At 44.2% G+C, this 16,293-nt stretch overlaps 2 protein-coding genes and 1 pseudogene across 2 annotated transcripts; 2 read left to right on the top strand and 1 right to left on the bottom strand.

The window, feature by feature from the left end:
* The first annotated feature begins 2,294 nt into the window (after positions 1 to 2,294).
* LOC123427998 (cytochrome c oxidase-assembly factor COX23, mitochondrial) lies at positions 2,295 to 4,775 on the top strand. The gene is made up of 3 exons (XM_045112141.1): positions 2,295 to 2,556; positions 2,695 to 2,768; positions 4,542 to 4,775. Exons 1-3 carry the CDS (start codon positions 2,310 to 2,312, stop codon positions 4,587 to 4,589), a joined length of 369 nt encoding a protein of 122 aa, XP_044968076.1. The 5' UTR covers positions 2,295 to 2,309; the 3' UTR covers positions 4,590 to 4,775.
* Positions 4,776 to 4,935: 160 nt separating this feature from the next.
* LOC123428813 lies at positions 4,936 to 8,411 on the top strand (annotated as a pseudogene).
* Positions 8,412 to 9,379: 968 nt separating this feature from the next.
* On the bottom strand, positions 9,380 to 10,818 carry LOC123427997. The gene is made up of 4 exons (XM_045112140.1): positions 10,691 to 10,818; positions 10,043 to 10,252; positions 9,870 to 9,943; positions 9,380 to 9,781 (listed from the first exon to the last, which is right to left on the bottom strand). Exons 1-4 carry the CDS (start codon positions 10,736 to 10,738, stop codon positions 9,652 to 9,654), a joined length of 462 nt encoding a protein of 153 aa, XP_044968075.1. The 5' UTR covers positions 10,739 to 10,818; the 3' UTR covers positions 9,380 to 9,651.
* Positions 10,819 to 16,293: the final 5,475 nt, after the last annotated feature.

The following is a 16,293-nucleotide window of genomic DNA, read 5'->3' as shown; positions in this document are numbered from 1 at the left end:
TGGTTCCTCAACATCCTTAAGGGGGTTTTCCCTTCTTTTACTGTCACTATGATAGCTATGATCCTTTTGTTGTTGGTAGTTCTGGTGACGTTGGAGAATACTTATATGGTATTGTAGTTAGATTCTTCTTTTGGTTTGGATGCTTTCTTGTGGTCGTGATGCTACCCCAAATGCCTCTAAAAAGATCCGACCTAATTTGAGTTGTAATTGTACATACATGTAAAGAGCTTAAATGCGAAGACCGGGACTTAGGCCTCCCACAACCAAAAGAAAAGGAAAACCAAAATCAAACGCAATACGACTATCCACACAATTTTACAGAGATCCATGAGATCGAGTATGAAATTATGTTTACTCATTTTAAATTGAGTATCAGCTTTCCTCCTTTTCCCGCTAGGATTGGAAATCTTGTACTTTCTGCATCCATATGATTGAGTCCTTAATCAAGCATTTAAATAAATGTAAAACAAATATATAAAAAATGTTAATCATGCATTTGAAAAAAAGCTAAAGGTGTATAGAAAAAATGTTGATAATGTATTGAAAAAATGATAATCTTCTATTTAAAACAGTGTTAATTACGCATTTGAAAAAATGTTGAACAATTATGCGAAAGTTGTTAATCAAGCATTTGAAAAATGTTAAACGTGTATAGGAAAAATATCGGCATGTATTCATGTTTTTAATATTGTATTTAAAAAGCATGTTAATCAAGCATTTGAAAAATGTTAAACGTGTATAGAAAAATGTCGGCATGTATTCATGTTTTTAATATTGTATTTAAAAAGGATGTTAATCAAGCATTTGAAAAGTGTTGAAAAATAATGTGAAAAGTGTTAATCAAACATTTAATAAATATTAAATTTACATAGAAAAAAGCATTTACAATGTATTAAAAATGTTAATCTTCTTTTTTGAAAAATACTTTAATTAAGCATTTGATTTGTTTGAACAAGTATGCAAAAAATATGAATAAGGCATTTAAATAATGTGAAATATGTATAGAAAACATGTTGACCATGTGTGGAAAAATGTTAATATTGTACTTAAGAAATGTTAATTAAGTATTTAAAAATGTTTTAAAAGTGTGTATTGGAAAAATATTCACCATGTATTCAAATAATGTAAATATTGTATTTAAAAAATATTAATCAATCATTTGGAAAATGCTAAAGATGAATATACAAAAAATGTCGACCATGTATTAAAAAATATGAAATTTCTATTTAAAAAATGTTAATCAAGCATTTGGAAAACTGTTTAAAATGTGTATAAAAAATGTTGAATATATATATATATATATATTAAATTTGTATTGGAAAAATATTAAAATGTTCTTGATATGTACAAAAAAATGTAGAATGAGAAACGAAAAAACCAAATAAACCAAAGAAAGGAAATGAAAAAGAAATCTGAAGAAACAAATCCAAAAGAATTCTTTGGGGTGTGATTGTAGGTTATTTGCTAATCAACTTGTACTTATGTGGAAAAAATTCTACATCGATGGTTGTATGTAATATATTTGTGTTACGGCAACGCATGTTTGCGATTCTTTTTTCTAGGTTCCGAGAGGGCCCATGGGATTGATATATTTTTATATGCCGATTGTTATCGATTGATTTGTAAAAACCGGTGACCCAATCAAAATCTAGTGACCCAGTTTTAATTAAAAATCTTAGTTGAATGTGGGCTCTTTAAAACTAAAGAGCTTAGTGTTATAGAGGATATCTACCAAAAATATAAATCTATCTTACGTACATGCTAAAGCTAATATTAAACAATAAAGATGTATCTTGTTGGTCTTATCAAATATATATTGCCGCACAGTCATATGAATGCTACTTCTAAGGATAAATACTTCTATTGTTTCCATTAAACAATTATTATCATTTTTGCCCCCCTAATGTTCGAATCCCGGCTCCGCCCCTGCACTCATCCTCAATGTCGAGAGAGACCACCAAGTCTGCCATCCTCATACCTCTCCACATGCTCCAAGCAATCCGCCTTGTCCCACGAGATGATGCCACAACCAAGGGCAGCAACCATCAGCCACCTCCAAACACGACGACCCCTTTTTTCATTTATATGAGAGGAATCATGTGACATTCGTGTAGCAAAAAGAATTGCCACGTCTTTGTAGAAGAATTGCCACGTGTTTTAGTCGATTTTTTTTGCTACATGTTCATTTTTTGTTTTTGAGGGGTTTCTACATGTTCAAGGAATGCTGCAGTTTGGGCCCTTTATCTAGCAAAAAGGCCCGCTTAAACGGCCCAACACTTGCATATGAGTAGCTAACTGCGTCCATGTGAATGAAGCCGTGCACAGAAAGTAAGAAAGAAAAGGAAAGCAGGAGGCCAACGCGAAGCCCAAGAAGAGAGCGGAGCGGAGGAAGAAGAAGACGCGGCATCATGGCGGCGGCTCATGCGGCGGCGGCGCCGGCGCCGGCGTCCCCCACCCACCGCGCGTCCATCCAGGCGACGTCGACCCCGCCGTACCCCAGTGCGGCCCGGATCGCCGACTCCTCCTGCTTCCCCCAGTACACCGCCTCCCTCAAGTGTACGCATCCACCGCCCCCAATCCTAAATTTCCAATCCAATCACCCCCATCTCTCTCTCTCTCTCTCTCTCTGGCCATGATTTCTCAACAATTTCGTGCGTGTGTGGTGAAATCTCCGATGATGTGCCGTGCCCCCAGGTCTGGAGACCAACCAGGACAAGAGCAAGTGCCAGCAGAAGTTTGACGACTACAAGGAGTGCAAGAAGAGAGAGGTTCGCCTCCTTTTGTTCTCCCAACCCCTCTCTTAGCCTGTTCAATATTCAAATTGATGCGCGCATCTGTTTATCTTAGCTAGTAGCATGTGTTTGTCTTGTGCACCTGCCGATATTTGTTCAAGGGGATCTGCAGCTCATGTCCGACAGCAAGTGCCAAACTTGAAACTGAAACTTGTCTGTAGTGCACCTAGAGCATAGTTCTTCAAGTATAACCTTTTGAAGCAAAAATTAATGCACCTCATTTGTTAAATTTTCTGTTTGCCCAACTGCTTTAAGCACTTTTGGTACAGTATGAACATGACTTTTTGCGCCAAAATCAGTGACTATGTGCTGTTAATACTCAGTGACATCCAAGAAACTATTTTCTTGCAGAATACTTTGCTCTAACTAACATGATCGATTCTGTATACAAGTCATGTTTATTGCGAGTAAGTAGCAAGTGCATAGGCAGTAGCGTTAACACCCGCATATAGAAAGGTCACTGTGGCATGGAATGTCAAATTGCCAATGAAATGCAAGCTGCAACCTACTGACTTACTGAGTTCATAACTATAAGTACAGGCATGCTTTTGATACTTCCTTAGTGAGCTAGTATACAGTATTATCCCGTAGAAGACTATCCTTCGGAATGTGCTTATATTCTGTTCTCAGTCACCAACTTCGCTCCATCACTCTAGTCCAGTTATGTGCATATGGTCTCTTCTGGGTTACAGAAACAAGCCTCCAGGCAGGATGAACCAAGTAGAAGTGTTATCCTGTAGAAGTCTATCCTTGGGAACCTTTGAATGCCCTATTGAGAATTTGTAAGGGTGTGCTTGGTTGCCTGCATGAGGCCTGTCAAGGACCACCAGAGCCTCCCTTTGCCGTTGTGACTAGTCTTCCAACTGTGTTACCGATCTGTTAATTTCCTTCACTCCTTGATGTTGCTAATCAAATTTCTTCGTTGTATAAGATGTTCATAAAAAAAGACATGGTAAATGTGGTTTATTGTTCATTTGGTTTTATCATTGCTTCTTTTCCATGGAAGTAACTACCACATTAATAGAAGGTTTACAGTTCCTTAAATATGAAATCCATTAGCATGGGCACCTATAAAGTCTAAATTCTTTAGATTGGTGATCTGAATCTTTAGTCATCTTGTGGTCCCTAACTTGAAATTGTAGAAGGGCAAATAGCATATTCATTTACTATTAATGTTTTACCTTGCTGACTTGTCCCCCCTTTGACTTTAAGGCAGGCACTTACAGTGGTGACACTTGTATAGAGAAGCTCTCACCCCTAGTCCATCTATGCGATGTCTTACTATATTTAACAAAACATCTAGGAATACACAGTACCTTACATTCCTCTCATACATCTTTAGCATATTTGATCAGATCTCAACACATAAAGTGTTTCTCTGGATAAGGATATAAATAAGACCAGAGTCATATTGGCATTTCAATGAGGTTTCCATGGAAATTTCTGGGTTACTTAGCAAGCCTGCATGACATAACTTTTATTCAAATACAGAGTAGATTTCAGGTTAGCTGAACTATATTCTGAACTAATGTTTATCCAATGAGACATACCTTTCATTCAAGTAGATTTCAGGTTACCTGAATTATATTCTGAACTAATGTTTATCCAATGTTTGCTTTTAAACAATGATTTTCCCTGTACAAAAATAATACTGATCGGTTCTCTACATATGCTAGATCGCTGTTTCCTATTTCCCCCCATCTTATGAGTGTGGTATCTCAAACTGCGCTTCTGTTTCAATATTGACAGAGGGAGGCTCGGCTGGAACGGAACCGGAGCCGGACATTGTTCGGGTGAGCAATCCGAGGACCACTGTGCAGTGAAGTGGAAAAGTTAATGCTAGTGAAACCGTGACTTTGTTTAATTTCCTGTTGTTAATTTAAGCTGTTAAAGCTAGAAAGTAGTAGAGCACTGTGGTTTCATAGAGATGTAAGGACAAGATGTCACTGGAGAGTTTCTTCAATAAAATGGTACTTCCGGAAACGCTTGAAGCCGCGTCAAGCCGACGTGGGATGTTTTTGTATTTCAATGATGTATGTTGTTTTGATGTCCGGTTGAATTCTGAAAGACTGAGAGGTTTGTATAAACAAATAGTTGGGCAGAAGTCTTGTGATTGCAAAGTTTCGTCGGGACAAAGAGGATGATGGGGTTGTTCTCCCCCGTGTCACCTGAAGCACAAGCTGTGAATTGAGCATCTCATCTGATTTGCAACCATCCTAGTCATCAGCTAGTCAGGCAGGATTATAAGTCACTTAAACATTGTCTACTGTGGCCTTTGTTGATATCTTCTGTGATTTGAAAACCAAACTTACATTTAAACATTGTCGTACCGTCTCATTGGGCGGAGCACCGGGAAGAGCGTCATCGTGTGGGGCAGCGGTCCTCTGGAGGATCACCGCCGACCGCTCTACCTCCAAAGCTTTGTAAGACCGAAGGCATGGAAAGTGCAAGCTTTAGCTAGGAGATCAACAGCCCAGTTCAAGAGGGAGGAAGCATCGCCTGGCGTAAGAGAAACTCTAGCAGACCCCGCAAAACGGCCGGTCCGTAAAAAATCCGGCGACTATATGGTTTGGACTCATTTTCCTGCCAGAGCACACACTGCAAACGCGGCCCGACCTGGAATTTTTTTACGGTGGCCCGTAAACGCGACCGCTCGACCGGTATAACTGCTGGTTCGACCGCTGGATGCGGATCGAAACCCTATCGCTCCGCCGCCGCGCAAAGCCCCCCCACCTCACTGCTGACGCCTCCAATCCGCCGTCGCGCGCCTCCATTACGCCGCGTAGCCGCTCCAATCCACCGCCGCGCATGGCCAGCTCCGGTAGCCGTAGGAACGACGACCCCGAGAGGGCTCGTCGCGTCAGATCCGACGCTGCCCGTAAGTGCGTCGCCCGCCGGTACACGCGCTGGGGCCTGACGCCGCCGCCGTCGCTCCTCCGTCGCGAGACAGAGGAGTACGACCGCGCGCGCGGCCGCCTCTTCTCCGACAGCAGCTCAATCGAGGTGTCGATCTCCCGCTCGTCCTCCTCCGTCCCACCGGTGAAGAGGGAGCTCGAAGAGCTCCCGTCGGTGAAGATGGAGCCGGAGACCTAGGCGGTGGCGAAGCGACGTGCCGGGGCCGTCGTCGGACCGGAGGATTTCCTCCCTCCGACGGAGTGCTGCTTGCGCGGAGTGCACGAGAGGCGGAAGAGGACCAGCAGCGCCGTCGGAGGGAGGAGGAGATCGACACCGTGCTCTACGAGCAGGATGTCGCGTCGGCCATCGCCTTCGGCCACAAGGTGGAGGAGTGGCGCCACGAAGCTACTGCGCAGAAGCGCATCTACGTCGAGCTCTCCTCCGACGAGGACGACGACTGAATGTAGGATATCTACTACTGCACAAGCTCGACTCCGGTGAGCTTCATTTTACGTAGTGCGGTAGTATAGGTAGTATCTCTGATGAGCTCCGATGAGCTTCAGTAGATGATGCCCCTCTCTAGTACTGAATGTAGTGTTGTATGATCATGAATGTAGTGTTGTATGGTCATGACTGTGGTTTTGAACATGCCCGTGAATGTTTATTTTTCAAATTATGCAGTTTCATTATGCGGGTTTTGTTCTGCAGCGCAACTTTTCGTCCCGCTAAAACCCACTTCATCGAACTGCATTGCAGGTCGTGATTATACATGGTCTGCTAGAGTTGCTCTAACAAGCCATCTTCTGCTGATTCTGATGAAGAGGGAAGCAATTTTGGAAGAAGGAAGTTTGCCTTAGACCCAGCGAGCCATGCAAAACCGAATGGTAACTCTAGGGATGAGAGGGACCAGGGCCGTGCGTTCTCTGAATTCTGTCCTGAGGCAAATACAAAGGCGATGATGATTCAGGTTTTCCTGATGAAGAGGCTACTTCTGGCCCCGAAGTTTGATGTAAAGTTGCATGGTACGTCTCATAGAAAGGATCGGAAGCAGAAGGCGAAAGTACCCTTCTGATGGTGGATTTTTCAGTGGTAGAACTTTCAAGGAGAGTGGCTGTGGCAATGAAGTTCTTCTAGGTGCATTGAGAGACTTTGGGTTTCCTCAACCATCACATATTCAGGTAGACACAATTTTCTTTTCCTTACTCAGTAGTCAGTATCTTAGTCCATGCATACTTACTGAATTCTTACGCCCATGCATGTAATACGAGTTATGTCCATTTATGCTAAATGTGCTTTCCTCAACTGGCCGGTGAAACTTTCTTAGGCTATGGCATATGGTCCTGTGAAAGTGGGTCTGGCAAGACATTGTCATAATATCTTTGCCCTATAGTTCCAAATTTAAGGAAGAAAATACGGGGATCCACAAATCATCTCCCAAGGAACCCACGATATTCACACCTACTGCTGAACTTTCTTCTCATGTTGCCGAGGCTTTATGATAGTTCTAGTATGAATCTGACGAAAACAACTATGGAATAACCTGTTGAGTCATTTCCCTAAATACAGGTCCTTCAGAATTGCCACTCAACATCAAATCAAAATCTGGGGTTCCCTTCAGGTCTACCGTTGCAACCAGTGGATTTCGACGGAAGACACAGCTAGAAAGGATTGATCAAGAGCTAGATGTACTTATAGCAACACCTGATCAAGAGCTAGAAAGGCTTTGTGCAGCTAAATGACCTCAGATGGTATGGCTGCTCCTTTTTTCCAGTCATTTCTGAAGTTGAACAGAGAGAAAAATAAGTGGAGCACTAGATAGAACAAGTGCAATACAGTGTTTAATTGCAATACATTTTATTCAATGAAGAAGGCTTTGAACAAGTGCTTCATCAGGCTTTGAACAGTGGTATTGGTACTGATATTGTTTACAATTTTAGATATTTTTTTGCATACGACACAAATGACTCAGATATTTAATTGCGTAAAACAATAGTATTGGTATCATGTGGTATTATTCTCCTAGAGCTAGAGTGATTATATTTTACATTTGTAATGTTACACTACAGATTCTTGTGGACTTCAGTGGAAATGACAGTGATAATTTTTTTTGGAAACAGCCCTTTCGAACAAGAGACCGGCACTTCTACAGGTTATTGAGGAATCTACATTTCATGAAACAATTTTTTTCTGCAATAAGATACTAGTTCCATTCCTTGTACGGAGTATATCAATATCATCACTCATCAATACCAAACATAACTCCATCAAAAGAAAAAATCAAACATAACAAAGTCCCACTGTCTGACAACTAGTCACATGATTTATGTTCCCAGATTGAGACATGTAGAAATGTTTAGAATGTGCTGATACGGTTCGACAGGAAAGCATCACAGATCAAGGTCCCAACATGCATTGGAACAGGCGAAATGCATCACAAACATGAAAGAGTTCCTGAAGAAACAGACTACGGACTCAACGTTCGTCGTGTGCACAGAGAGCAAGACAGGTGTGTATTCAACTAAAGTGCAAGGCATTCATGTCCAGAACAACAGATTCAGTAGTGGCAACTCATTATTGGTGGCAGATTCATACGAGCATACAGTATTAGTAGTTTTCTGCAATAAGGTACCTCCCTTGTATCTCGTTATATCATCACTCATCAATACAAACATAACTTCCTCAAAGAACATATCAAACATAACAAAATCAACTAGTCACATGATTTATGTTCCCAGATTGAGACATGTAGAAATGTTTAGAATGTGCTGATACGGTTCGACAGGAAAGCATCACAGATCAAGGTCCCAACATGCATTGGAACAGGCGAAATGCATCACAAACATGAAAGAGTTCCTGAAGAAACAGACTACGGACTCAACGTTCGTCGTGTGCACAGAGAGCAAGACAGGTGTGTATTCAACTAAAGTGCAAGGCATTCATGTCCAGAACAACAGATTCAGTAGTGGCAACTCATTATTGGTGGCAGATTCATACGAGCATACAGTATTAGTAGTTTTCTGCAATAAGGTACCTCCCTTGTATCTCGTTATATCATCACTCATCAATACAAACATAACTTCCTCAAAGAACATATCAAACATAACAAAATCAACTAGTCACATGATTTATGTTCCCAGATTGAGACATGTAGAAATGTTTAGAATGTGCTGATACGGTTCGACAGGAAAGCATCACAGATCAAGGTCCCAACATGCATTGGAACAGGCGAAATGCATCACAAACATGAAAGAGTTCCTGAAGAAACAGACTACGGACTCAACGTTCGTCGTGTGCACAGAGAGCAAGACAGGTGTGTATTCAACTAAAGTGCAAGGCATTCATGTCCAGAACAACAGATTCAGTAGTGGCAACTCATTATTGGTGGCAGATTCATACGAGCATACAGTATTAGTAGTTTTCTGCAATAAGGTACCTCCCTTGTATCTCGTTATATCATCACTCATCAATACAAACATAACTTCCTCAAAGAACATATCAAACATAACAAAATCAACTAGTCACATGATTTATGTTCTCAGATTGAGAAATGTAGAAATGTTGAGAATGTGCTGACACGGTACGACAAGAAAGCATCACAGATCAAGGTTCCACCATGCACTGGAACAGGCGAAACGCATTGCAAACATAAAAGAGTTACTCAAGAAACATCGTCGTGTGCACATACGGGTGTATATATTCAACTAAAGTGCAATGCATTCATGTTAAGATTCATATGTGGCAACTCACTGTTGGTGGCAGATTCATACAGTATTAGTAGTACTACATCAAACTGGACTCGTTAATGTTGATGTGCTGATAAGTTCAGAACGGTATACTAGAGAGCATGCAGAAGAAACAGGGAGCTGCTGCTGTTGCATGCAGTGCAGATAGGCTGTTGGATGTCTTGCCTTTGCTGAAGATGTGTGGAACAGCTAGCTGATCGAAGCAGATTGAACTCGACTGGCTACTCGCGGATGTGGAAGAGCTGGAGCTGGGCGTTGTGAAGGACGGCGCGGGTCCGTTCGTTGGCGGCGTCGCGGGCGCGCAGCTCCCGGATCTCCTCCTCCCACTTCTCCACCCTCTCCTTGTGGATCCTGGGAAGGCAATACAACAAGCAGGTGATGGGCAGCCCAGGAGCGAAGCACGACGGCGTGATGGTGCTTGCTGCGGCTAGTTGCTCACGTGCAGAGGCGGTCCTCGAAGTCGGCGGCAAGGTCCTTGAACATGGCGCGTCCGGAATCCAGCATCTCCGACACCTGCAATTCAACGCCACCCGCCAATCGTTCATGTCTCCGACCAGGCCATCAGGGGCCGATCAAGGCGGGACCGACGGAGGAGGAGGAGAGGCGGACCACCTTGCGGGTGAAGTTGTCGATGGCGAGGAGGATGCGCTGGACGTGCTCCTCCGTCTCGGCAGAGCCCACCACCTGAGGCTCCGCCGCCGCCACGACGGCCAACTCCTCCCCATCCATCTCCGCGACGCCGGTGCTCACGGCGACCCCGGAGGACGCGGCCGCCGCCCCTCCCGCGCTCCCCTGGCTCCCGGTGTCGTCGTCGTCGTTGCTCTGCACAAACACGGTAGAAACTCGAATTAAACTCCAAAAACCGACGGGTAGTTCGTCATCAACTAGGGAAGAAAACGTTGGAGCGGAAATCGCAAACCAACGGGGCACATACGACACATTCCATCAGATCAGGTTCGATCAGTGTCGAATTTCGAACGCGAACAGGAAACCCCATCCCCGATTCGACTCGAATGCTCAGCTCCCCATCACACGCTCCGCCCAAAATGCCGAGGCCGGGTGTCGAAATCAAAATCTCCCCAGGCCAAACAAAAACACGCGGCCCCGAATCCCTCGCTCAAAAACTGCTCGCGGCGAGCGAGACACGCGCCGACGCACCCCAAATCCGCGGACGCGCTCGGGAACACGAATCGAACAAGCACGGGAGAGAGGGAGGGGGTGGGGTGGGGGTGGGGGGTAGGTGGTAGGCGGTGCTCTCACCGTGGCGGCGGTGCGCGCCCGCTTGGCGATCTCCCTCCTCGCCTCCATTCCCTGGCGCTCGCCGCCTCGCTCGCTCACACCAGACGAGAGAGGGGGTTAGGAAGAAGCAAGGGTAGTAGAAGAGCGGAGAGATGGCCAGATCACAAGGAAGGATGGGGGCGTGTGGATATATACGGCAGCGGAAGCGGACTGACGAGCCGCTGGGCTCGGCCTGCTGGGCTTCCATGGACCGGGCCTTCTCATGTCTCAAAACGTTTACTTGGAATGCAAGTTGGACTGCCAACTTGCAACAGCGAACGAATTTGGAAGATCTGATGGCATCGACAAGTGGACAACCCTTCTGGTTGGGCTGGTTGTGAAAATGTGGGCACCGCAGGTGGAGGTGGAGGTGCTGAGGCATTACCTAGACCCTGTTCGGACCCTTTCCGCTTCTCAAGTGCATTCCCGGAATGGACACAGCGGATGGAGCGGCGCCGAACTACATGGGCTTCATGGAGTCAAAATGACGGAGCAGAACATCATGCAGTTCATTTATCACACAGTGGTTAAAATTAAACTCCAACGACTCTGCGGAGTCGGAAATGCTGGAACAGGTTAGGTGGAGTGGAAAGATTCCTAACGGGTACCTAGTTAGAGCATCTCTAGCAGACCCCTCATTTTTGTGACTTGTAAAAACCGTTTACAGTTTGATGAAGCAGGATTTTACGGGGCGGAATCTTGCGCTGCAGAACAGACCCCGTATATGAAACTACATAATTTGAAGAAAAAAAGCATCCGCGGGCGAAATTGTAACCACAGTCATTCAGAGTTCATTACTTAGTAGTACATGATCATACATACTACATTCAAAGTTTATCACTTACTGCATGGGGGTAGAGGTAAGCTAACCTACCGAAGCTCACCGCAGCTACTAACTATCATACCAAACTATGTAAAATTGAGCTCATCGGAACTCGTGTGGTAGTAGATGCGGCAGCGCTCAGTCGTCCTCCTCGTCGGGGAGAGCTCGGCGTAGATGCGCTCCTGCGCAGTGGCTTCACGTCGCCACTTCTTCACCTTTTGGCCGATGGCGAGGGCCGACGCGACACCCTGCTCGTAGAGCACGATGTTCATCTCCTCCTCCCTCTGACGACGCTGTCGGTCCTCTTCCGCCTCCCGTGCACTCCGCGCCAGCAGCGCGGGCAAAAGGTTGTCCGACGACGCCCCCGACACGTAGCTCCGGCCCCGCCTCGGCCTCCGGCTCCATCTTCACCGACGAGACCTCCTCTAGCTCCCTCTTCACCGGGGGGGGGGGTGGAGGAGCGCGAGCTCGACACCTCGGAGGAGCTGTCGGAGAAGAGGCGGCCACGCGCGCGGTCGTACTCCTCTGCCTCGCGACGGAGGAGCGACGACGACGGCGTCAGGCCCCATTGCGTGTATCAGCAGTGTCGGATCTGACGCGACGAGCCCTCCCGGGGTCGTCGTTGCCACGGACGCCGGAGTTGGCCATCTTAGACGGGGAATGGAGCGGCTAGCCGGCGGAATGAAGGCGCGCGGCGGCGGATCTAGACGCCGACGGTGAGGTATGGGGACTTTTCGCGGCAACGGAGGGATAGGGTTTCGACCCGCATCCAGCGGCTGAACCCGCGGATATAAGGCCAAGGGGTCGTGTTTTACGGGCCACCGCAAAAAATTTATAGGCGAGGTCGCGTTTACAGTATCTAGTGTGGCACAAAAAAAACCCAAAACCATATAATCGTCGGAATTTTACAGTTCCGACGATTATACGGAGTCTGCTAGAGATGCTCTTAGCCGCCATGAACCCTTAAAAAAGTTAGCTGCCACGTCACCAAAAGTTGACAAAAAAGGAAAGTATTAAAAAATGAAAACATTCTAAAAGAACAAGCATCACGATGCTCATAATTCTGGAAAAGTTAATTTTTTTGCCAAATCTCCACCTAATATTAAGAGACGGATTGTTTTTCCTCTTTTTCTCATCCAATCAAATTCTTTCATACGTCGGTTATTTTTGCACGATTCGTTTTCATTGAACGAGTACGCACCTGCAACGCTTTGCAGTTTGCACGGAGAGAAACTAGTTAGCAAATACTCCTTCAGGTGCGTCTCAGCGATCACTCCTTCAAAAACCTCACAACCATCGCTCTCACGCGTTGCCATTTGACGTGTTCTCAGCCGTCACAACGTGTCGCGCGCTGAGCATTTCCTTCGGATAAAAATATCTATGTAAACTTGATGGACATGATTGTCACAAAACAAGAAATGCAACAAATATTTATAAAAAAAAATATATCACATTCGAATCATAAATCAAACGAAGGCCGACGGACACGGATATCAAAACCATGACACTATGTATAACAAACAATCATACAAGTAAAAAATTTATAAAAGTAACTATCTAAATCATACAAATAAGAATTTTTTTATAAAAATGATAAGAACAGGAGGCTCATCAAGGTGGTGCCGACGACGGGACGGTACAGACGATCAACGGTGGTTAGGGCGGGGATGGAAAGGCCCTAAGTAAACCACACCTACACATATACAAAGTAAGAAGTTAATTTAAGCTCATATTGCATATAACTGAAATAAACTCCCACATAATTACTCCCAAACTAAAACCCACAAATCACTGTACTTATAGAGCATTGCACGAGCTAATCTAGCAATGAGAGATGAAAAGACAAAGTTGCTAACCTTTGTGAACACTTGGATAGATGGGGTGCCTTAAATCTTGACAAATCTTTGCAAAAATGAAGGATGAACTCGAGCAAGGGGAAGAGACAAGAGGAGAGAAAGGAGAAAACAGAGAAAGGAGAACTCTTGGACTCGGGCTGGACGAAGCACTATATATAGTGACATCTTTAGCTTCGGTTGATGATACAAACCGACATTAGAGATGGACATCTAGTCCCAATTTTTTTTTTTGCGGGATGATATCTAGTCCCAATTGATAGCACCAATCAGAACAAAAGTGGATCGCAGGATGTTTATGTCATCCTTTCTCTTGGTAGTGTATCATATTCTCTTTTAATTAAATCACATGCAACTCTTTAAAATGTTTCATTTTTTTTAATATCGTTCGAATGGACGTACATTAAAATACGTTTTAATACATAGATTTGAACTAGCACTACAGGAATCAGCTTCTTTGCCGTCTGCCATCATAGACGGCAAAGACAATATCCCGGACGGCAAAGACAATATCACAGACGGCAAAGATTCTCACGGCCGGCAAAATTTCTGCGTCAGCCTACGACGGCATAGGAACTTCTTTGCCGTCTGCCCACGCAAAGCGGGCGACAAAGCTCTTTGCCGTCATCTTTCCTTAGGAGCAGTCGGCAAAGTGCTCGAGACGGCAGCCGACACGCGTTGCCTCCGTTAGGGGTTAACGGAGGCTTTGCCGTCTGCCTCCCCCTCCATCTTTGTCGTCTGCCTCCCCGTCCATCTTTGTCGTCTGCCTTCTCCTCCCCTCCCCTCCCCTCCCCCTCCATCTTTGCCGTCTGCCTCCCCGTCCATCTTTGCCGTCTGCCGGCTCCTCCCCTCCCCCCTCTCTCCACTCTTTGTCGTCTGCCTCCTCCTCCCCCCTCCTCTGTTCCCTCTTCTTTGTCGTCTGCCCATCCTGGAGGCTGACGGCAAAGAGACTACATAGACACCCCAGGATGCATAGCTGGGTGCCATGTGGCACCTTTGCCGTCTGCCAGCTGATGGCACAGGTCTTTGCCATCAGCTGGCAGACGGCAAAGAGCCCATATAGTTCCTGTTTTTTTGTTTTATATTATTACACAGCACACACACACACACACACACACATATATATATATATATAGAGAGAGAGAGAGAGAGAGATAATTGGTAGTCTAATAGGCAAAGAAATGATATGGTTTTGAACAGAAAGGAATCAAGCGCGCGACGTGGATGGCACCGCAGGATTGGGGGTCTTCTTCTATACTATAGATATGATGGGCGACTTTCTCCCGCAAGAGGGCGCTTCTTATCAGTGGAATCCGGGAAAATATAGGAAGCAGGAAGGTGAGCCATAAGCACTCTCAGGTAACATGTTCTAAAATTCGACGTGCACTAGCCCTTTCCAGTCCAGTAAGAGTTCTCTTAACGCCCTTGTGGTTAGTAGATTCCCGCGGATGGTAGGTCATGTGTGCCACTTACCGCTTCATCCCAATGCCTTTATTATTAGACAAGGAATCGTGGCAGAGTTTTTGCAGGTGGTTTTCTCGGAGAATCTGACTCTGTTTTTATGCGCCAGAAATTAGTGATATATATATATATATATATATATATATATATTTGACAACACATTTATATAATTCATCACACATATATGATATATAGTTCACCACACATATACTTGCCAACACATATATATAATTCACCACACATATATGATTCACCAATGTACATCCCCATATATCCAAAGAACCAACACACCAAGTATTGCACTGTTTATCCACATATACATATACATATAGTTCGACATTGTTCATCAACTCAAATGAAAACTAGATGATATACATATAAAGTTCATCCATCGACATTGTTCAACTCCATGAATGCCAGCTTCCATGCATGTAGTATATCTAATCTGCAAAAATGTGAATAAGAAAGTTAGAAGAAGAACAAAATATAATGTTTTTCACCTAATTATGTCATTTTTAGCGGAAAACAAGCTAAGTATATGTATGGTGAACTATATATCATTTGTTGGAGCTAAATTACCTAATTATGTCTTTTTTGAGCTAAATGGGCTAATTATCCCATTTTAGAAGAAAACAAGCTAAGTATATAATATTCATGAGCTAACCAAGGTTCTTATGCCATTTTGAGGCTATTATGGCATTTTGGAGCTAAATGGGCTAATTATGTCATAGTTGGGTTAATTAAAGCAAGGATAATATGAAAGAGGAGAAGAAAGAGGAGGAGGAGGAGAAGAAGAAGAAATCAAGTAGAAGGAGGAGAAAGACTAGAAGGTCCTTGGCCTTCTCCTCCTCCTCCTCCCCCTCCTTCTCCTTCTTCTCTTCTTCTTCTCCTCTTCTTCTTCTTCTTCTTTCTTTTCATGTTGCCTATTTCTTCTCCTCTTCTCCTCTTGTTGGAGCTAAATTACCTAATTATGTCCTTTTTGAGCTAAATGGGCTAATTATCCCATTTTAGAGGAAAACAAGCTAAGTATATAATATTCATGAGCTAACCAAGGTTCTTATACCATTTTGAGGTTATTATTGCATTTTGGAGCTAAATGGGATAATTATGTCATTGTTGGGTTAATTAAAGCAAGGATAATATGAAAGAGGAGAAGAAAGAGGAGGAGGAGGAGAAGAAGAAGAAATCAAGAAGGAGGAGAAGGAGGAGGAGGAGAAGGACTAGAAGGTCCTTGGCCTTCTCCTCCTCCTCCTCCTCTTCCTCCTTCTCCTTCTCTTCTTCTTCTTCTCTTCTTCTTCTTCTTTCTTTTCATTTTGCCTATTTCTTCTCCTCTTCTCCTCTTGTTGGAGCTAAATTACCTAATTATGTCTTTTTGAGCTAAATGGGCTAATTATCCCATTTTATAGGAAAACAAGCTAAGTATATAATATTCATGAGCTAACCAAGGT

This window comes from Hordeum vulgare, chromosome 2H (genome assembly GCF_904849725.1).
Source record: "Hordeum vulgare subsp. vulgare chromosome 2H, MorexV3_pseudomolecules_assembly, whole genome shotgun sequence".
In the NCBI taxonomy this organism is placed as follows: Eukaryota; Viridiplantae; Streptophyta; class Magnoliopsida; order Poales; family Poaceae; genus Hordeum; species Hordeum vulgare.
Note: the sequence above shows the minus strand (reverse complement) of the source record. Positions and strands in the feature narration are given on the sequence as shown.

What these genes read in the sequence shown, in the direction of transcription:
- LOC123427998 (XM_045112141.1), top strand. Translation starts at nt 2,310, where the DNA reads ATGAAGCCGTGCACAGAAAGTAAGAAAGAAAAGGAAAGCAGGAGGCCA. An exon ending in GTACACCGCCTCCCTCAAGT is followed by an intron (nt 2,557 to 2,694) that starts GTACGCATCCAC and finishes CCGTGCCCCCAG; the next exon opens with GTCTGGAGACCAACCAGGAC. An exon ending in AGGAGTGCAAGAAGAGAGAG is followed by an intron (nt 2,769 to 4,541) that starts GTTCGCCTCCTT and finishes CAATATTGACAG; the next exon opens with AGGGAGGCTCGGCTGGAACG.
- LOC123427997 (XM_045112140.1), bottom strand. Translation starts at nt 10,738, where the DNA reads ATGGAGGCGAGGAGGGAGATCGCCAAGCGGGCGCGCACCGCCGCCACG. An exon ending in GGGCGCGCACCGCCGCCACG is followed by an intron (nt 10,253 to 10,690) that starts GTGAGAGCACCG and finishes GTGTTTGTGCAG; the next exon opens with AGCAACGACGACGACGACAC. An exon ending in TCGACAACTTCACCCGCAAG is followed by an intron (nt 9,944 to 10,042) that starts GTGGTCCGCCTC and finishes GTTGAATTGCAG; the next exon opens with GTGTCGGAGATGCTGGATTC.